This window comes from Astyanax mexicanus, chromosome 14, assembly GCF_023375975.1.
Source record: "Astyanax mexicanus isolate ESR-SI-001 chromosome 14, AstMex3_surface, whole genome shotgun sequence".
NCBI lineage: Eukaryota > Metazoa > Chordata > Actinopteri > Characiformes > Acestrorhamphidae > Astyanax > Astyanax mexicanus.
The window spans coordinates 47877345-47900202 of record NC_064421.1 but is presented as its reverse complement, the minus strand read 5'-3'; the positions used below and the strand labels follow the sequence as shown (position 1 = coordinate 47900202).

At 39.4% G+C, this 22858-nt stretch overlaps 1 protein-coding gene across 5 annotated transcripts in view; it reads right to left on the bottom strand.

Moving 5' to 3' along the window:
• LOC103042803 (signal-induced proliferation-associated 1-like protein 1) overlaps positions 1-22858 on the bottom strand; it is a 65329-nt gene that overhangs the window by 20323 nt on the left and 22148 nt on the right. For all 5 annotated transcript variants that reach the window (XR_007424044.1, XR_007424045.1, XM_022672566.2 and 2 more), the window contains exons 2-7: positions 14683-16366; positions 13603-13733; positions 11884-12072; positions 10384-10558; positions 7775-7878; positions 6598-6755 (exon numbers count right to left, since the gene is read on the bottom strand). Coding sequence is in view for 3 of the 5 variants with exons in the window: in XM_022672566.2 (XP_022528287.2) it covers positions 6598-6755; positions 7775-7878; positions 10384-10558; positions 11884-12072; positions 13603-13733; positions 14683-16165 (2240 nt within the window). In the remaining 2 variants the exon portion in view is untranslated. The remainder of the gene's footprint in view (positions 1-6597; positions 6756-7774; positions 7879-10383; positions 10559-11883; positions 12073-13602; positions 13734-14682; positions 16367-22858) is intronic.

Genomic DNA, 22858 nt, shown 5'->3' with positions numbered 1-22858 from the left:
AAGTGCAGAATTGACCGAACTGTAGCTGATTAGGTTCCTTGTGATTTTTGGAACGATACATCGTCCAACAAAGCCCCCTAAATTTCCTTCGGGATAAATAAAGTGTCTGTCTGTCTGTCTGTCTGTCTGTCTGTCTGTCTGTCTGTCTGTCTGTCTGTCTGTCTGTCTGTCTGTCTGTCTGTCTATCATACGGTTTTATTAAAATGGACGTTTTAATTTCCATAGGAACCCATTCAAAATTGTCCGTAAACTTATGGACAATTTAGGGGACGGGGACAGGGGGAGGCAGCAGATAGAGGAAGAGGCAGCAGATAACACACACCTTAACAACCACTTGGTAAACCATAGTAACAGCACAGCACCCACTTGGCAACGACCTGGATTCCATAGCAACCATGTATCAGAACGCTTTTGTACACAACTCTATGGTTAAGCCAAAGTTTAACCAAGCCAAATCTTTTTGAACTATAGCATTAACATCAACATTTTTGAATATCGTGAATGAAATTATAACCTTAAAATTTGGTGCCATATCACCCACCCCTAATTATCACGTGTGCCATATATTGTATGCAATGATAAAATCCTAATGTTGTGTTCTTGAAGAAATATTTTTTATTAATTCACTGTTTTGTCATATTGCCAAGAGTATCGCTATAGCAAAAATAGCATGAAATATCGTGATATTATTTTAGGGCCATATCGCCCACCCCTACTGACTTACACTGTTAAATACTGAAGTTTAGTTCCACCATATAACCTAGCAAACACTGCATTTCCTACCGTTCTGTAAAAGTTAAAATGTTAATTAATCCTTATATTTATTGATGTTAAAAGTTTATGACCTCAGTCTGCAGCTATAGAGTTTTGAGTACTTAATTCAAGTACACACACACACACACACACACACCCGTGCAAAAGCCATTTACTCAGGTTTCTTGTGTGTGGTGCTTCTCAGCGGGACAATAGAAGTAGGCTGAGTGGATCTGCCCTCAGGATAGTGAGCTAGAGAGGTCAGAGCGAGGAAAAGCAAGAAATCCAGTATTTTAAAGTGGAGAATATTCCTTCAGCTATTGTTCTGGATAAGCCTTTTCTTGACCAGAACACAAAAGGAGGGTGTGAGCTCTCCCGCGGCCGGGGTTCAGCTTAGGTTACAACCCGTTCCTTCCCAAATCTAACTTCAGCTACGGCCCCGGGGAGCAGGAGCACGGAGACACAGCAAAAATACACCAATCAAGTTTCAGTACAGCCAATGGTTTCATAGCAAGACTGGGGGAGAGAGAGAGAGAGAGAGACAGAGGAAAAAGGAGGAATGGTGGACAGCTGTGGATCTCAGTCCCATACTAACATCCTGCTGTTCAACACAGCTTCACGTGTTCCAGCTTCTGACACAAACTTTTAGACTTAAGTTCTGAAGCAAAACAGGGCTATTAAACAAGCTGGGGTGCATCAGATTATAAGGCACATTAAGCGACACTAGTAAGGATGCCTACATCGAAGTGAGCAAGGGTGTCGCCATGTTTCCCTTCTAATAGGGAAGCTGGGAGAAGCACCTAAGTAAACAAAACTGTAATTCTTGAAAAAAATATATATATATTTTCCTTTTTTTTTTAAATGGAACGAGTGCTGGATGTTAATCTACACAGATTTCTCTCCAGAAAACTGTTTTTTGGGTGAGTAAATCACTTTTGTTTATCTACAGTACATATTTTGTCTGAGGGTGAGTTTTCAGATTCAAGTTTCTCCAGCACTAAGGCTGGGTGCAGCAGCATTAGCATTACCCGCTAACCGCAGAGCTAGCAGGACGCAAATTGCACTCAATAGCACTAGACTGAGGAACCCTGAGTGTTCTGGTAATCCAGGGTTCCTCAGTGGTAATCCAGTGCTGTGGTTAGCAGCTAATGCTAATGCTGCTCCAGTCTCAGTGCTGGAGAACTAAACTGAATCTCCTGTATAACTCTGTACTTCAGTGGAGTGTCTTTACTGCTCCTTAATACCTGACTGATAGAATTCATACATAATGAGCACCGGATTATAAGGAGCTCTGATGATTTTTGGGGAAATTAAAGGATTTTAAGTGCAGATTATAGTGCAAAAAATACTGATAAATGAGCTCAGAGGCAACACTCAGCTGCAGAAGTGTTAACATTGCTATAAAAAAAATCCTGACCTACTACAGTCTGTGAAGGCAAGTCACCCATTCAAGACCTTTACTGCTAGTGACATGTGCACTCAAACGGGAGCTCGGCATTTTCAGCCAAACTAGCCGAGCGTTGTAGAGAGATTCAGTGCTGCTGCACACTCCTCTGAATAATGCTCAGATTATCTGTCAGAACAGTCACGCAGAATCATCATCCAGCACTGCTGCCACTCTTAAAGTACAGTATACAGCTCTGGAAGTAAGAGAGCTTCAGTTTCTGAATCAGTTTCTCTGATTTTACTATTTATAGGTTTATGTTTGAGTAAAATGAACATTGTTGTTTTATTCTATAAACTACAGACAACATTTCTCCCAAATTCCAAATAAAAATATTCTCATTCAGAGCATTTATTTACAGAAAATGAGAAATGACTGAAATAACAAAAAAAGATGCAGAGCTTTCAGACCTCAAATAATGCAAAGAAAACAAGTTCATATTTATAAAGTTTTAAGAGTTCAGAAATAATCAATATTTGGTGGAATTTTTGCTTAATTTTTTGCACCAGGAGTAAAGCAGCATAAAGTTATCCAAAAGCAGTGTGTAAGACTGGTGGAGGAGAACATGATGCCAAGATGCATGAAAAAAAACTGTGATTAAAAACCAACCAGGGTTATTCCACCAAATATTGATTATTTCTGAGCTCTTAAAACTTTATGAATATGAACTTGTTTTCTTTGCATTATTTGAGGTCTGAAAGCTCTGCATCTTTTTTGTTATTTCAGTCATTTCTCATTTTCTGTAAATAAATGCTCTAAATGAGAATATTTTTATTTGGAATTTGGGAGAAATGTTGTCTGTAGTTTATAGAATAAAACAACAATGTTCATTTTACTCAAACATGCTCTCTTCATTTTCCAGAGCTGTACACTCATCTCTGATGGATAACCTCTTGAACCGTTTCTCAATATTAAGCACAATCCAAATACGCATTCAAACAAACAATGGAAAGCCTAAAAAAAATCCAAAAATCTGTTTTTGGAAAGAGCTCCCGCAGAGAGGTCAGCTTCTGACGAAATTCGCGAGCCAACACAATAAACGAGGAATAAAGACCAGGGTTTATATCCAGGAGCTGTAGTTCTTGGTTAATCCGCACCTCGGGGATGAGCAGAGTGATGAGTGGTGGTTCAGAGGGACGAGTGATGCCTGGGGGACGGCTAGTGGACTGAAGCCAAGCCGAGGACAATTGTAGCTCGAAGGCAATCGCTATTGTTTTCCTTCCTGCTGCTGAAGCTGCCTCTGAGGTCCTCCACGACTCTGAGGTTATTTCAGAACATGCTCCCACTTTCCCCTCCTCTTAATCCAGGCGAGAACAAATTCAATCAGAGAGTCCCGAACGGCCGAACGCAGTGAAACGGTGGGAAAGTGCTGGATGCATTGCTTCCAATAATGGAAAAAAAAGGGAAAACGATAAATTGAAGATTTTAAAAAGGTCTCCTGGTCTCTTTTATGAGAATCCAATTAGCTCCACTGTGTCCTGTGGGGCGCTACACAATCCAGATTGCTCTCCAGCAGTGTGTTCTCAGTACCTACGTGGAGGAAGAAGAAGAAGAAAAAAAGAGGAGGAGGAGGAGGATGAGAGAAAGAGTCCAAAAAAATAAAAATAATAAATAATAAAAAAACTTCCAAAACAGTGTCTGCTGCTGACGAATGCTCTCCTACCACAAGCTCCCAAATAAATCAACACTATTAAAGTGTGACAAGAGAGACAAAAGCAGAGTCCCAAAAGCAGGTGTGTGTGCACGAGTGTGCACGTGTGTGTGTGTGTGTGTGTGTGTGTGTGCAGCATGGGAGAGAGCTGAGCAGTAATGTGAGCAGGGAGCTCGATGCACTGGTGAAAAACTGACTGGATGAGCGTGAGGAGGAGGAGGAATAAGAGGTGGAGGGGGGGGGGGCTATCCGGGAGAGTCCTGCCACACTAACTTCTTCAGACTGACTGCTCCATCTCAGCTGCCTGCAGGCAAACCAAAGAACGAGAGAGCGAAAGAACTAAAGGACGAAAGAAGGAAAGAAGGACCGGAAAGTGCAGGAGTGCTGCATGTGTGTGCACATGGGTACATGCACACGTGTCCAACCCCTTTTAGATGCACTACTTGCAGAAACTCCAAAAAACCCTTTTAACATCTCCAGCCTTTGCACATACAGGGTTTATACACCTTTTCCAAGGTAAAATTCAAGCACTTTTAAGACCCATTTTAAAAGTTTTTCCAGCACCTTTCAGCTGTGGTAAATTAATAATAACGGTGATAAATCTCAAAACTGCGATTCAGCAATAATCAGTATATATCGCAGCAACTATACTACCGAAAATACATATAGCAGGAATTATGAATTTATTGGTGTCAGTTTCACACTATTTAAATACCAATGTTCTTCACCACTGATTGAGTTACTGTAGTATATGTCAAATTCAGGACGAGTTAAGAGCATTTATACATACATATACTCAAAATATACTCAAAATTATTGATTTGCTTTTTGTCACAGTGTAAGAGATGGTATTACGTTTGTGAACACAACTAGAATTGTGTTTGGTAATAGCAGACGGAGAAGAAAAATTAAAAGTATTTTTATTTTATGCTCTGCAATATTTTTCTTTAAGTTAATTTATTAAGTTATATAGTTATTTATTGCAAAGTAATTCAGTTAGACTTTTAAGCATTTTCTCCAAAATTCCAGAACTTTCCAGGCCTGGAAAACAGAATGTTAAAATTCAAGCATTTTCCAGGATTTTAAGCACCCATACGAACCATGCACATAAAAAAATCTTAAGAATAAAGGTGAAAAAAAAACAACGTAACAAATAAAAAAAGAGAAAGAACTGAAGCAAAAGAGCACAAGCTGAATCAGCGCCTTCATCATATTAGGAATCAATTCAAAGAGTAATCTCTCAGTCAAGCATTGTTAGAATGGTAAATATATAAATATATACTCATACACACACACACACTGTAAAGAGGACTGTATATGAGCATCGCCTATAGAGAGCTTCTGAAGTGGCTTGTCATGGCCTAACTCATTCAGACACGTGTTCGTGACCCACAACCCGTGCACTAGCTGTGATACTGAAGTTTAATATAAATCTACAAATAATGCACAAATACAGATGAATGCAATAATTCTGCAAATGTTTACAAAACACTTAATGACACTAACTGTATAATAAGCATTACTATTACTGTCACTGTTACTATTGCTAAGGCACAAAAGCAGAGGTTTTAATTTGGCAGGATTAGTTATCAGACTTCTTCTGACTGTGGGATCTGTATCACAGTTACATTACATTACATTACATTACATTACATTACATTTGGCAGACGTTTTTGTCCAAAGCGACTTACAATAGTCAAGCACAATGTAAAATAAGTTTAAAGGTAAAACAACTTTGGATAGGGATAAAAGGAGGACAAAGGGGAGTAATAGGATAGAGGAGTGAAGGAGGGGAAGAAGGAAATGAGGTTAGAAGTAGTTAGTGTGTTAGAGGTGTTAAGAGAGTAAGTACTCTTTGAAGAGCTCTGTCTTCAGGAGTTTATTAAAGATAGTGAGAGATTCTCCTGATCTGGTAGTAGATGGTAGTTAGTTAGAGGTGTTAGGAGAGTAAGAGCTCTTTGAAGAGCTCTGTCTTCAGGAGTTTATTAAAGATAGTGAGAGATTCTCCTGATCTGGTAGTGGAAGGTAGTTAGTTAGAGGTGTTAGGAGAGTAAGTGCTCTTTGAAGAGCTCTGTCTTCAGGAGTTTCTTAAAGATAGCGAGAGATTCTCCTGATCTGGTAGTAGAAGGTAGTTAGTTAGAGGTGTTAGGAGAGTAAGAGCTCTTTGAAGAGCTCTGTCTTCAGGAGTTTCTTAAAGATAGTGAGAGATTCTCCTGATCTGGTAGTAGAAGGTAGTTAGTTAGAGGTGTTAGGAGAGTAAGTGCTCTTTGAAGAGCTCTGTCTTCAGGAGTTTCTTAAAGATAGCGAGAGATTCTCCTGATCTGGTAGTGGAAGGTAGTTTGTTCCACCATTGGGGAACTCTGTATGAGAACAGTCTGGATTGCTTTGTGTGAATGTTTGTTTGGTAAAGCGAGGCGACGTTCACTGGAGGAGCGCAGCGGCCGGGAGGTAGCGTAAGCCTTCAGGAGTGAGTGCAGGTAGGAAGGAGCTGTTCTGTATCACCTTGTAGGCGATTGTAAGAGCTTTGAATTTGATGCGAGCATCAACTGGTAGCCAGTGGAGCTCAATGAGCAGCGGGGTGACATGTGCCCGTTTTGGCTGGTTGAAGACCAGACGTTAACCATGATTTAGCTTGTTTGTATTATGGTATAATATAATATGTATGTTAAGTGATTTCACCACAAACATTCCCTTCATATAAGATTTTAATTAGTCAAAGAATATAATCTGGTATGGAATATGACGTTACCTATAACAGGTGTTGTCCGAGCAGGGGTTGTGGACTCGGACGATGATGAAGACATGCTGGAAATGTGAGCGGATGTTTTTAGGTGTGAAGGGATGAGCACCCGGCTCCTGAAAGACGATGGTGACAATATCGTTCCCAATGTGCCTTTTCCTCAACAACTGCACACAAAAAGAAAAACTGTCATTGAAAGAACATTACCTCACATATTTCTCATATCTCATATGAAAAGCTGATTTATTACTTTACACTTTAAGATTATAACCTCACATTTAAAGACTGCTACCTCAACACCTCACACATCACCCTACAATTAAAGCCTATTATCTTAAAAAATTACTTCATACTGGAAAACTATTACATCAACACCTCTCAAAAAGTGAAATACATTTGCATTACAATTCTCTCAAAATAAAAATGTATTCACATTATATTTAAATGATATAACCTCACACATTTAAGGCACTATTTTAAGGCAGGGGTTCCCATCCTTTTTTATTTATTTATTTTAACTGTGCAATCCTTTTTAAGGTTCAAAATATTTTGCAACCCCACCTCCATTCACAAAACCAATGAGTGGCAGTACCAGTACTAGTTTCTAAAAATACAAGAACGATAATTATATAATTCACTCACTTACTGTGATAGTTGGACCTGAATTGTAGCACAAATATTTTCCACACATTCCATCTTAATAGAGCTTAAAAATATTTCAAATGATTCTTGATGATGATTTATGTATTAGATATGTCCGTGCAGAAAATATTAAAATTTTAATTAATAGAGAATTGGCCATTTCTGCACATTACCTTTTGCATTCCTGGCTATATTTCCACTTTTCAAAAAGCACTTATTTTTAAGCGAACCTCTACATACAGACCAATAACTTAAGCATAAATTAACCTGAATCAAGTTGAGTTGAAAAGTCAACTCAGAAGAATCAGATGCAAACATTATCCTAACATTTTGAGCAGAGAAACACCCTTAATTAGCATAAATCTCGCTACCCGCAAGAAATAAGATCACCTTGGAAGACATGACACCCAGGTAAAGAACCCCTGTTTTAAAGCAATATGCAACTTTGTGAGAAAATGTTCTTCATTTTTTTAACCACTCATCTTGGCAAATTTCAAATTACACAATGAGCACGGTACTTTAGAAAGGAGAAATGCTGCCTAACCTGCTGCTTGTTGTTCGGAGTGTAGGGCAACATGGTCGACACGTGAAACATGATCTCATAGTCCTTGTACGCCGTGTATAGAGAGTGTGTGCCGGTGGAATCCGCTGCAGGTGAAACAGAAGTGTGAGTGTCAAACACCGTCATACTGAGATACTATTACCAGACAATTATATTATATGAGCCTTTAGAAGAAGAACAAATTATTCTGCTCTTTAACAAAGAAGTACGCAGACATTATCGGTTTGTAATAGTGAGATAATAGTGATTATAATCAGTCAATTAAGCGGTTCTTTCAGAAAGAAAACTTTAAGATTTTTAAAGGTCTTAATCTGCTAGAATCCACTTTTTCTTGTTGTTTTTGAAATACAGCAGGTCTCTCTGAGTTGTATATGATGCTGTAAAAGCTAGTAAAAGAAAACCCTCAGAAATACGTGTTGATCAGAGAGATGATCAGAAAATGTTGACGTCAATCAGTGACGTCACGGCCCCGCCCGCCTCGGCTCAGGACCTCCCACAGGAGGAGCTTACCACAAATCTTGTGTAAGTAAATATAGGTTTAAATCGGATCTCCGGTTGATTCTGTGTTTTACAGAGACCTTAATATACAATAGGGAAGCACAGTTTGACGAGATAACACAACTCGACAAAACACTGATCAAAACAGGCGCCGTTAGAGTCAGATTTTATGATATAGCGTGTATATAGGCTCTGGGGCTTCGACGTGGTGAACACAGAATCACACAACTCAGTGCTGTATCTTCATAACTAAGGCTGAAAATCTCTGAAAACATTTTGTCCTTTCACTTTTAGAGGTGTAAAATTGAGTGTGGGGGAGCCAGATAAGTGTTTTCTGCCTCAGTGCTGTTAGCCAATCAGAAGCGATATATATATATATATATATTTGCATGTATGAATATTAATGAGTAAGAGCCAAAACCTGTCTCTTTCTTTAGAGAGCACTTCAGTGATTTAAAGCAGGGCTAAACAGAAACACCTGAGCCTTTTTATTCACACACAAAAAAAAACATCTCAAATGGCATTCATTCCTTTATACTACAAACCACAACTAGACATTTTAAAATGAATAAAAAAAAAGCGATGGAATGAGACATTTAAGAAAACTTAAAGAACACTTATCTGAACAAACATATTATATATTTATTTAAATAAAATTATGCAATTTATTAAAAACCCAGAGCATTCTCGTTGAGCCTTTGAAGTTAAAGGCTCTTTACTCAGAGAGAGTAAACACAGGTTGTCTCTGAATGAATGAAAGATAGGAAGACCCATTTCAAACAACAAACACCAACATATAATTTACTGCATGCTTACAATTATCTGCCATTTCTTGTTTTCATTAGCAACATAAAAGCTTCATTCATGCAGCCGGAGAATGTGTGCATGTGGGTACGGGTATCCGTCTGCACTGCTGAGGTTTATTTAAGGTCTTTGGGGCAAGAAGACGGAGAGAGGGAGAAAATACAGCTGGAGAGGAAGAATCACATTAGAGAGAAAGAATGCAGGGTTGAGGGAAAGGACACAGTGCCATTTGAGAGAGAAACTCATCTAAGTGGATTTAAAAATATATATATAAAAAATAGAAAATAAATATTTAGGGTTTTTTTTTTTATTTAGTTTTAAAACAATTTTAGCCAAAGCTGGGAGAAAATTAAATCTTTACAAAGTAAGAGATGAATGCTTCAACAATGAAATTAAAATATAGTTGGAATATCTGATCCACATTATAATATATAATTATATACTAATATACTATTAACTCACACAGCTCAAGACTATTACAATAAATTATTATTATTATTATTATTATTATTAATTTGTTACCTTAAAGTGAAATACTCTTATTAGAGTGTCAACACTAAAAGACAATTACCTCACATTATCTCACATTGAATAACCATTATCTCACTGTTACTTCACACCAAAAACCCATTATCTTACACTGAAAGACTATTATCTCTCAAAGTACAAGATTATTTTCTAACATGTCACCTTATTGTGAAATACTATTATCTCAAACTATTACTTCACACTAAAATACTAATCTCAGTTACCTCATACTAAAAGATTAGTTTCTAACTAGCTGTGTCCATCAATTAAAAAAAATAATCTGGTTAATCACAACAGAATTCTGTGATAAACTACGATTAATCGCTTTTGTTTTTATTCAGACACAGATTTGTATAGATATTTAAATGTAAATAAAAGAATGAATGTAAGAAATGTAAAATGCAAATTATATGTATTTTAGTGGTGTCAATTAAAATAATAGTACACAATTGTATGTTTGAGGGGAGATAAAATGGATAAATGATAAATTGGATTGTAAAAAGCTTGGTTGTGAGGATTTTGGAATTTTGGAACATATATTTGTATATATGTCTAGTTCCTATTATATATTATATATATATATAATGTTTAATGTGAAATATAGTCTATAATAAAGAGATAATAGTTCTACATTGGCCTAATACACACAGTATAATCTGAAAAGAATATGACTTAAAATATATATTTGTGATCTTCTTAGCATTCAATAAGCAGCAGATGGTTTTTCCTCTCTGAGGACTGGTTAAAGGCGAGGTGCTTACTCTTGGTGTCCAGCTGGGCTCGGTACTTGGTGAACCCTTTCAGTCGTACTTTCTCTCCCAGCAGCTGCAGGAACTCCTCGAAGGCAGGACCGGCTGTCTCGTTGTTGTACATCTCCTCCTCCGTGCTCTGTCCCGCCCTGCAGTACATTATCCCCACCTTCACCTGGAAACTGAGCTGAGGAGAACCACAGGACCCGAGAGAAGGCAGAGGATTAGACTACAGGACTACAAGGACAAGACAAAGTGTGCAGCAGTGATACAAACACGAGTCATTAATCTCAGAACATTTAATCAGGCCTTGCCCAGATCCAAGGATGGAGTAGCAGCAGGAATGCTAATGCAGCTAACAACAAATCAAAGCTAATGGTGTCAGATGAGCTCATGCTCCATTAGGTTTCTTTAACACTGTATTCAGGGTTCATACACTTTTTAACCAATAAATTCCCATTGAAATTGATTACACTAGGCCAACAATAAATTAAAAACAATTTTATAATAATAACATATTTAAAATGCGTGTCAGATCCTGAGAGCTCCATTGTTTAGGGCTAAATTACTGAATTAACTAAATTAGCTCAAAATAGATTTTCTTCATTGATAAACTAAAACACAAGGATTTGTAGAACAGATTTCCATGACTTTTCCCAAACTTTCTGTTCATTTATATTTTTTCCAAATCTTATCCAGGCCTGGAAATTGCTATTTTCAAAGTCCTCTACTTTCTTTCAGGTTTTTCATGACAATTCGAACCCTGTGTATATTCGTTTTTGCTTTGTTTACCAGGGTTTCTGCAGGGTCCTTAAAAAGTCTTAAAATGTCTTAATTTACTGTTATTATCAAGATTTTAATTTGTCTTAAATTTACTGTAAAACTGATGTAGTTATCACATTTTTAAATGCTGCGTTTAAAGCCAGTGGGAAAGCACATGCTAACATCCTAACATTAGCTGCAAGCTAGCTGACATTACTGAGGAGAGAACTAAGGTTAGCGGAGAGCTAGCTAACATTAGAGGAGAGCTAGCTAACGTTACTAGGAAGAGAACTAAGGTTAGAATAGGGCTAGCTAACATTAGCTGCAAACTAGTAAACATTACTGGGGAGAGAACTAAGGTTAGTGTAAAGCTAGCTAACGTTAACGGGGAGAGAACTAAGGATAACATAGAGCTAGCTAACATTAACAGTGAAGAAAACCAAGGTTAGCGGAGTTAACATTAGCGACGAGCTAGCTAACATATTAATGTTAGTGTCGAGTTAGCTACGTAACCAGGAAGAAAACTAGGGTTATCGGAGAGCTAGCTAACATTAGCATCACAACGGAACAAAATTTAAAAAGAAAATTGATAACAAATGGGAAACTTTACATTTAAATTTTCAATACAATCATTTATTTTCCACTTAAGAAGTTATGAGTAAATTTTTTGGCCTTAAATAATTTTTTGAGGTCTTAAAAAGCATTAAATTTGACATTTTTAAGAATGGAGCAAGAACGCTGTTCACGTACCCCCTGTTCGTCCAGTTTCATCAGCTGCTCTGTAACTTTGGGCGTATTGAGGGCGAGTCTCAGACAGGAGATGTCCAGCTCCGGCAGCAGGTAATCCAGCACTTCTTTTAGAGGTAGTCCTCGAGTGGTACCATGTTTAGCACTGGAAGGCACTGAGTCCTCAAGTATTGAGCCACGCAAGGTGGTCAGCTAAACAAAAAAACAAAGAAAAAACAATGAATCATAAAAAGCAAGCAATCAATACTCCTAATCCATGACTGAGGGGTCACTTTATTACTCTTTATTACTCTATTACTGTTTATGATGAACTACCCATTTACAAAGAGCACAAGGAATACAAGTAATGGAGAAATGCAGCTCACCATCAGCTGCCGAAGCCCTGAGAGAGCACTTTGTTACACTTGAAAAGAAGGTGTAGGGGTAAGTGGTGAAATGATGTTGAACCTAAGACTAGTTTAAGACAAAACCTTCTGTACAGTTACTGTAAAGCAATATCTCAGGTAGTGCTGAGAATTATACGGGTTCATACAGTATGCAAAGAGGAATTTAGAACTGGTATGCGTTTTTCTCATACCGCCACACCACTAGAGGCGCTGTGGAGCAGCATGTACAACTATTTAAAATGTTTAGTTTTGTAAAGAAAGCTGTGTAAAAGTTGTTGTAGTATCTATTTTTATTAAGGGCATTAATGTACATTCTTCAGCTGTTTTTTCTGCTAATGAAGTCTGATTTCTTCATATATTGTATAGAAATTATATTTTGTGGGACAAAGTAAACTCAATAGAAATCAAAGCCTTAATTTAATGTACAGCAACATATAACATGTAACATATTAAAACCCAGTCATGCAAAAAAATATAAAAATAATAATAATTAAGGACAAATACTTTAAGTTTCTCTAAAACTCATTTTTAAAGTTGCACTCTGTCGTATTATCTCCCGCCAACACACAGCTGAGAACTCCAACTCCTCTTAAACATACTTATGCTGTACAGCACTTCTGCACTTCACTCTACAATCATACCATCATAAACACTGAAACGGATGGAGGGATCTCTAGAAAACACTGAAGCAGAGCAGAGGTTATAAAAGTTCTGCCTGTGGTTAGACTTGCTCAGGGGTCAAGCTATATTTGCTTCTGTCTGCAGAACTCTGGCTCAGTGAGGAAGAAGCAGCAGCCTTGGACTTCTTCCTTCTTCTTAAAAAATCTTCATACAACTGTCCCCAAGTGCCCTATATACTTATTAAACCCAGTTCAGAGTAGATCTGCATCTGAAGAACCCTTAGAGGAAACAAACTGATAGATATATAGATTTTTTGCACTATAAGGTGCACTTAAATTTTTTTAATTTACCCAAAAATCGCCGGAAAGAGCGCCATCTACTGTACCCTCCCAGAGAGAGCAAGACCATCTGTGCTCTCTCAGGGCTCCGGCAGCTGATGGCAAGCTGCATAACCAGCGGCAGCGCCTTAGTCCGCTGGACCACTCAGAGGCCCATAAAGCCCTAAAGTTAACTAGTTAACCAGCAGCAGATAGGTTGCTGAACTCTGTGCTGAACTGAGCGCTCCACTGCTATAACTATACAGTATCTGAATTGAGTGCTGTAACTCAAAAACACTCAAAAACAAGGGTTGAGTGTAGAAAAGAGAAATGGGTTTGGGCCAAATACATAAACAAGCCCAGCTGTCGGAGGTTTAATTGGGTAGGAATAATCTCACCTCACTGGTTCTGAAGATAATGCGGTAGTTGTACTGCTGGCCGTGCTCCTTGTGTTCCTCCAACTTCTCCCTCCGTATGCTTACAGCCACAGGGCCCAGCGCCTCGTCCACACCAAAATAGTTCCAGTGCTCTGAAAACAGTCAGCATGATGCACACATAATTTGATTAGAGAGGATGGAGAAAGAGTGAGACAAAAGTTTTATGCCCATCATTACTCCAGAATAGATAAGTCTAGAGAGTATCGAACATAGGGCTGAGCAATCTGATTGCACTGGTGATAATAATAATTTAAAAAAGCATATTTCCTTGTAGGTAAATTTTGCAGCTAAAGGGTGGAGGCCTTGAAAATACTAGGGTTGGGTATTGTTTTACAATTTGTGGTATCGATATGATACTTTGATACCCAAGCGATACTTTTTTTAAAACCGAGTGAGGGAGAAAGAGAGAGAGAGAGAGGAAGACTGCGAGAGACAGAGTGAGTGAGCGAGTGGGGGAGAGACAGAGCGAGAGTGGGAGTAAGCGGAGACAAAGCAAGTGAGCGAGAGACAGAGCGAGTGAGGGAAAGACAGAGCGAGTGAGGGAGAGACAGTGCGATAAGCAAGAGACTAAGTGAAAGACAGCGCAAATGAGCGAGAGACAGTGCAAGTGAGGGAGAGACAGCGTGAGTGAGCGAGAGACAGCGCGAGTGAGCGAGAAATAGAGTAAGTGAGCGAGAGAGGGAGAGAGAGCGAAAGGCAGTGTAAGAGAGGGAAAGACAGAGCAAGTGAGCGAGAGACAGCGTGCGAGAGAGCTGATACTTACTAATAATATTGCATTACCGTGATAGAAAACATTATCATGATACATAATATTTACACAGATTTTTGCAGTTAAAATGATTAGTAGCACCAGATCCTTAAAAAATACAGCTTGATGTTTACTCAAAATGTCAAATTAAATGTCTCTCATGCAGATAAACAGGCTCTATTAAACTCTCTGTAAAGGAATGTGTGGTTGGTTCAGTATTCTTTTAGCACAGATGAAATCTGGCATACGAAACTGTATTCACAGTATATCTGATCAGATATGAACCGTCTTACCTCTAAGGTAGAAGAACTTCCTGTAGTAATAAGCCCCAAGATCCACATGTTCAATAATGTACTGCTTGTCTCGGTCGTTGAGTAGACTGGGCGCATCCTTGGGTCCCTCTACCACAGCGACTCCTGCGTTGTTACAGTGGGAGTTTACTGTAGGATCATCAATCCCATGTACCCTAGAGCTCCCACCGCCAACGTCTGCAGGTAAAGACAGTCCGAACTTGTGTCTGATGTCGCCTCCGGTTTCGGTACGGAAGCAGGGGCAACTCAGAACCAGGCCGTTGCCCTCGTCGTCGACTGCGTCGAAAGATGGACTGTCTCGAGCGCTTAGCTCCTCCTGGCTGCCGCCGGGAGAACTGTAGGGCAGGCTGTGAGTGGACGACAGGGTGGAGGTCGCCGAGGTGGAAAACGCTGAAGCGGCGGAGGCACCAGATGTAGTGTTTTTGCGTAAAGCTGCAGAGTTCTGTCTGTTCTGGATCACCTCGTTCAGGTTGAACAGCGTGCTCTGCACGTCGTAGTGCGCAAAGCCTTTTTGGCACATCCAGGGTTTCAGCAGAGGTTTGGGATCTTCGAGACGCCCGTCCTCTGCATTAGCGCCCACCCTCGGAGTATCCACTTCCGCCCTTACACTGCGGAGCTTCCGGAAAATTGACTCTCCGCCAGTCTCTGATTTGGATCTTCTCTTCGGCTGTTTGTCTCTCAGCCGAATGGAAGCTGGCCCATCCCTCACGTCCTCCCCTGAGTCCAGCAGATCCTGCTTATGAGAGGCCATTAGCAGCTCCGCCAGTCTTTCAGGAGCAGGACTACGCTGGTCTTGCTTTTCCCCTTGGTAGCTCATCAGCATCTCAAAGAAGCTGTTCCCTGAGACCCCTGTGGATGTTGCGATACCGTGTTGATCGATCGACGAGGTGCTGCCGTACTCCCGATGCAGCGGCGACCACTTGGTGCCCACAGATCCCCAGTCCTCCCCACTGTCCCCACTACCATCCAGCTCGCTTAGGGTCATGTCGCTGTTGCTACGCTGTCGGATTCGCCTGGTACTCCTCTGTGTTGAGCCCCTGTTATCACCGACTGTGAGCAAATGCGTTGATGATTCCGTTGAGCTTCCAGAACTGGCAGGATGCAACTTGCTCTGCAGAGTCCTGTGGATGTTGTGAAGCATGGTGGAATCCTCAGGACTCAACAAGGTCCCTAGTTTGGGGTGACCACTCGAGCCACCACCAGCTGTGTAGCTGCTCATGGTTTCACCGTCTGAACCGCCAAGACGCAACGTTCCCCCATCCCTCCTAGGAGGCCAATCGGCGACTCGAGCTCGGACCCCCATTTTCGGCACTCCGAGCATCCCCCCCGCCTGATAAGCGTTCTCCTGCCGCACACCACGAGCCCCTCCATTACTCAGCCGTAAGGACCGAGTGTAAAAGTCTTCAGAGGCATGCACCGTCCCCACGACAGGATGATCAGAAGGCGAGTGCTTAAGGCTCGTCATGGTGACGCCTCACCAAGCGAGCGCCTCAAGCGCGGCACATTTCTGCAGATGGCTCCGACACTGCAGGCTTCCATCCAACTCAGCAAAAACCTCCTAATCCTTTGGTTCCATATCCTGCAGCCGTTACTGCACTAGCACTCAGGCCTGCACCGCGGTCTTCTAAAATGATGAAAAAGCCTCATTCTCTCGTATTCTGTCCTCCTGCAACGAAAAAAAAAAGACCAGAGTTAGAACTAAAAAAAAAATGTGGAACTTTCTGTTCAAGCTGTACACGTTATATCGTAAGTAAGTAGAGGGAGGAAAAAGGATAAGCAATACAGGTCATTATTAAAAATTTCAATACTAATTCAGAAAATTAGCCAATCAGCCAATTCTTTCTAGTGAAACCAGGCTTTCTCAGACCAGTGGTAATTCAGGGACTCAATTCTTAATTCTTCTGTACCTTTGCAAACTTGTTAAATCTGTAAAGACTTATAAAGGTAATTCAAAAGTAATTTCTGAACCTTACAGCTGTTTTGTTGTAGTAAAAAAAAACAGAAGTAAAATGACCCAAGTCTAAAATGTATTAAACAAAATAAGTTAATTTTACATTACATTACAATACCTACAATAAAACACATTTATAAACAATAAAAAAACAAATGCAATAGGCCTTTTTCAATAATTACATTATCAACTACTTCATAATCATAATATCATCTATTGTGCTTATTTTCATGTCTGTTCACAGATTTAACAGTAAACCATCATTTAATAACTACTTTATTTGGTTCTGCTGCAGAGTGAGAGTAATTAAAGTCTTTACTGCAGAGTTTGTTGACTAATCTAACCTGACCAACAAACGCTGACATAGCCTGAATTATTTTTGGCGCTGAACGATCACAGAAACCGAGCCAGAGGGGAATTCGGTAGCAAAGTCCACATTTCACTGCAGTTACCATAGTTACACCAGGCTGAACCCAAAAGCTTGTTTACATTTTACTTTACTTTTTTAATGTTCGGATCATTTCTAAAGATAAACTTTGACCAAAGTCCATTTTCACTTTAATCTAAAATGTGATTTATCTTAAATTGTATTTATACTTGCACAAAAAAAAACGAAAATCAGCACATTAACATAACATTGCAAAAGTAATGCATGCATGCACTAAATACAGTATTTTGCACTGTTAATAATTTGTTGCTGAACAGAGTCAAAAACTCCAAGCAATGCTGGACAGTAGAGACAATTCAAAACTTCAATAAAAGCCTGATGCAATATTTCTTTCTTTTTTTTCCTCCTTAATTTCAGAGGAAATTGCTTTGTTATGCTATTTTATTATTGGTCCACCTGCATAACAATAATAAAACAGCATAACAGGAAGGAATTATTATAACAATTAGACCTTTTTAGTTTTTTCTAGACGATATATCGGTCCAGAAATGATTGAGACAAAAAGATGTTATTGTCATTTTAAGACAACTAAATGCATAATTAATCACATAATATACAATAATAATACAATAATACAATAATTAACAATAATATAATAGAATAACAAAGATCACAACAATTATACAGTTTAAACTATTTTGCAAAAAAATAAAAGTTTAAATGTGAATATAGTGCAGTGTTGAACTACACTAATCTCTAACTGCCTTAAAAATGGGTCAGTTGTTCAGAGTGATCCAACTGTAAGCTGCTCTATCCTAAATTCACGTGAAACTGAATGAGATCTGATCACCAGAGAAAGCTCAGTACAGGTGTAAACAGCTTATTCATTTACTCTGGTAATCTGATATCTCACAGAGATTTAAATCACAACCTCTGCTAGAAAACAAAAGCTTAGAAACAGGAAGTAAAGCCTGTGGGGGTTTGCCTCGGGGTTGTTTACTTTAGCACTGCTTACAATGCCACTGTCAATCAGTGTGACCACATTTCAAATCCTGATCACATGAGAGGATGAATTTTCTTGCATTTCAGTCTATTTAATATGTTTTATTTTGGTTTATGGCTTATTTTCAAAACGTGACTTTGATTAAAAGATTGAGTCACAGATCCTTATTAGTATAATGATGTAAATTCACTGTATTTTTGCACTATAATGTGCACCAGGTTAAAAGGCACATTAAGCAACACTAGTAAGGAACAGGGGTGTCTTCATGTGACCAAGACAGCAAGTCTTTGTGATGCATCAAGAGCCACGGTATCCAGGGTAATGTCAGCATACCACCAAGAAGCACCAACCACATCCAACAGGATTAACTGTGGACGCTGTAAGAGGAAGCTCTCTGAAAGGGATGTTCGGGTGCTAACCCGGATTGTATATACACAGATATATTATATATACACAGATATATAAATATACCCACAACCCTCTCCGCTCTCTCTCATTGGTTTATGTAAGTAATTACGCTTGGCTAATAGCAGATCTCTCAGGCTTGGAGCTGCCGAGGACTTTGAACTTGCTCCTGCAGTCGTCCCTCTCAAGTCCCTTTTCCCAGAAAGCTGCGACACGTTCCCCTAATCAAAAACACTCTGCTGCAGTTTTCTGATATCAAAAGAAGGCCTGCACACATCAGAGCCAGCGGGGGACTGTAACTGATGTGTGTGGAGCGGCGCTCGGGCTCAGTCAGCACACATGCACACTCCCGAGTCATTAAGACCCTCCCTCAGAGCAGCGGCAGCAACGCTGTCATCAGATTAAGGACTGAGCTGTCAGTGCTTCGCCTTCGGAGGCCTTCACATTCGGCAGTGAAACGCAGCAGATGTGATAGCAGCCAGGAATGATAAACACTACGTGACCTATAATTGGGATAACAAGAACATCCATAACAAGCCACTCACTTTAACAGACCGATAAAACTTCTGATAAGACAAAATAAACACGTAAATAAACTCATTAATTACTGAATATAAGGTGCACTTTCAATAACTTCTACTTTCTGGTCTATTTTCATATATAAGGCACACCAGATTATAAGGCGACACTAGTAAGGAACAGGGGTGTCGCCATTTTTTCCCCTTCTAATTCAGTAGTTAAGCTAAGATAAGTAAACAAAACTGTAATTCCTTTTTAAAGTCAAACCAGCGCTGGATGTTAGTAAGTTTAGCTTTCCAGATTTCCACTAAGGCTGGGTGCAGCAGCATTAGCATTAGCATTAGCGGCTAATGCTGCACAAAAGAGCTACACTCAGGAACCCTGAGTGTTCTGGTAAGCCAGGGTAAAATTAGCTAGCTTGTTTTAACATGGTAAACACGCAGACTACAGTCTGATAATACTCACCTCTAAAAGGTGAAAGAGTTAGCGCTTAGCTAGCTAGTAAGAAAAGAAAAATACAGTAATTAAAAGAGCCTCTCCTCTCCCCTCTATTAGAGCTATTGGAGACTAAACGATTATAAGTACAGGAATAAATAAAATATCTATACACATCCAGCAGACTGAGGGCAGGAAGAAAAGCTAGATCAGCCGCAGCAGGATGATCAGATCAGTATCTCTCCTGCTTCAGGGGAGAAATCTGTCAAGATGCCAGCAGGCTGTAGAGCATCTCTCTCGTGGCACTTCTAATCGGATTCTGATCTGAGATTCTGTTGCTCTTACAAGAGACTAAACAAACACAAACACACACAAACAAGTGGAATACCATGTATTTCTTAGCACTGATGCTCAACCACCGTATTGTCCCAGCGGTAATAAATGCAATAAAATAGATTACTGTAACTGTACTGTACAGTTCATGCCTCAGATATAATATAATTAATACAATTCCTGTATCAGTATTTTCTTTTCAACAAACATGTGCTGATGAGCTGGTGTATACAGAGCAGGGAGTGAGGAATAGAGCTAACAGGAGTGACAAACGGCAGGTTTAAGTTCATTTTTACTCTTGCGTAGATTAAACGGAATAAATCCTTTAGCATCACTCATCTCGGTTTGTATTTAGTGCTTCTCAGGCAGCAGCAGCCTGTCACTCACACAGACACAGAGACAGCGCTGTGTATCTACTAGTTGTGTCGAGAATCAAAACAGTGCAGCATGATGTGCTCCACTAATAAGAAATAAATAATCATCAGCCAGATTCACTAGCCTGCTGACCAGAAACCGGATCTAATGCTGAGAGATCTAATGAAACAGAAAAAAGGAAATAACTTTCCTAAATTCTACTCTGGGAAGGTAGGAAGCATTTTAAGCATTTCTGCTCTAACGCTGACATGATTTCCAATATGGAGACTCTCTCTAATCCCCTGCTCTCCTCATTGGTCATGCAGATTAGTTGTAGTAGGAGAAGCAGAAGAGGGCAGGGAGCCCGTGGAAACGTTAACTTCACGTAATCGGCTGGCCACCCGCCCGTCCAGCGTCTCAGCGTCTGAGCGACGGCCAGCGGATTGATTATGAGGTCAGATAGCGAGCAGCAGAGGATCAGATCAGCACAGCTGCCTCTGGGGGCAGAGCTCTTGTGCTGTTGTTGCATCAGTCAGTCACAGAGGCGAGCGTAATGCACGAGCGCCGTACGCTCGCAGGGTCCCAGGTGCTTTTGGCAGCATAATGAAGGGAACGTGCACGCGGTTGCCAGGCAACAAACATCACGGTGCTTTTTCTTTTAGGCTGATGCACTAAAAGCAAAAGTGCAGAGCTTTACATTTTCCCTGCTCTGTGTTAGATACTTAGAAATAACAGTGGAGAGAGATCCAGATATGCATTCAGTTATCTTTACAGGAGAGATATGTAAAAGGGTTAAATCTATATAATTTCTCTTTAATACTATACCTATAGACCGGGAAACTACTGTATATACCCCTCTTTCCCTCTTTCCTTACATATCAGTATTTTCCCATACATTTCCCGTAATATATCATAATAATAATAAAAAGAAACATTTCTGTGCCTCTCCAAACTGACTCATGTCCCTAATTTCATGAGAGGTTAGTGCCGAAAGCGGTACAAACCCTGGAACAACAAAAAAGCAGAGAGATGGATCAATGGATGCAAGGAGAGAGAGAGAGAGAGAGAGAGAGAAGGGGGGGTATTTCTGGCAAAAAAAGTGAAGACTTCATGTAAATATAAAAAAAGTGTATATATAGGCTGTATTATAAGAATTACATACGTAGGAATGTCCACAGCATTTCAGGTAGGCCTATCAGATCATCTGATCATCTAATTGCAGTGTGGTTATTTTACATTTCTTGAAACCGGTCTTAAAAAGTAATTTTAAGTGTTTTTTTTTTTTTTTATTGATCCTGAACCTCGGTTGAGCTGTTTGGATGGCTGGAGGCGAGTGGCGAAAAATTTCCTTTATTCTTAAATCCCAAACTAGACACATACATGCAATACCGATGCCAGTTTTTAAGGATCTGCCGATACTGATACCAATACTAGTGCTAGGCAGTATATTGTTGGTATGCTTTTTTTTTTTTTTTTTTTACATACCGCCATACCACTAGAGGCGCTGCAGAGCGCCGTGCAGAACAGCACCACCAAAGAAGCATACTGATACAGCTCTCTAGCTAAGACTAGCCTGTTAGCATAACAAGCTAACAGACTAGAGTAAATGTAGCTCTGTTCTGTGGAGAAACACTCGTCTCGTTGTGTCCTGCCTGAAGAGAAATGAGAACAGCCCTTTATCTGAGGAGCTCCTGCTGCTGTTCCTTGCAATATGAGCGTTTTTATTCAACTAAAATAGAAAAACAACAGCAAACAGCAATCATTCACTCAGAAAGATACACATTTCCCAGACAAGCCCAGAATCAGTCCTGTTGCCATCCGTTTAACGTACAAACACACATTGAGGCTGAGCTGGATAACATCTTGTACGAAACTAAAGACACACCTCAAAAGAGCCGCGTGTGATCTCATCAAAAAGAACAGCTCAAGTTTTACTGGGCAGCCTAAAGTTTTTTGTGTGTCCGAAATAAAAAAGTAGCCTCTTAAATACAAAGAGGTCTTTGATAAAGTACTCTAAATAAGCAGGTTAGGAGTAATGATACTATTGGTCAGAGAAAGAAACTGTGCAGTGATTCTCGCTCTCTCTCTCTCTCTCACTATCTCACAGTAATTCACACTGCGGACACTGAACTAGGGTAGAGGTGGGCGATATGGCCCTAAAATAATATCACAATATCTCATGGTATTTTTGTGTAATCATACTCTTGTCGATATGAAACAACATTAAATAAAAAAAATTAAAGAATACACAACTGGAATATAATTACATAATTATTATTATTGCACACAATATTATATGGCACACCCCTAACTGAGATATTAAAACATACAACAATTTACTCCAAATATCTCCATATATCCGGGATTAAAGTAAAATAAATGATACTGGACAGATATAATCTATAGACTCTAGTAGATATATAATGGGAAATGAGAACTGTGTGTTTTTTTCTTTTGATAAAAACAGTAAAAAAGTAGAATGTGAAAATTAGGGGTGGGGTGATATGACACCATATTTCAGGGCATAATATCGTTCAACATATTCAAAAATGCTGGTGATAAAATTGTGTATGATAGGATATGGCACACCCCTAAACTACAGTTTACTTGTTTGTGTGTAACATTATGCAATATTTCAAACATGAGTGTGAAAGTATTACACAGCAAATCAATATGAAATTCACAGTAATGGATTCATGCATTACTACTTTATTGCTTTTCTGCTTTTTTTAATGTATTTCTCTTTTATAACACACTGCATCCAGAAACT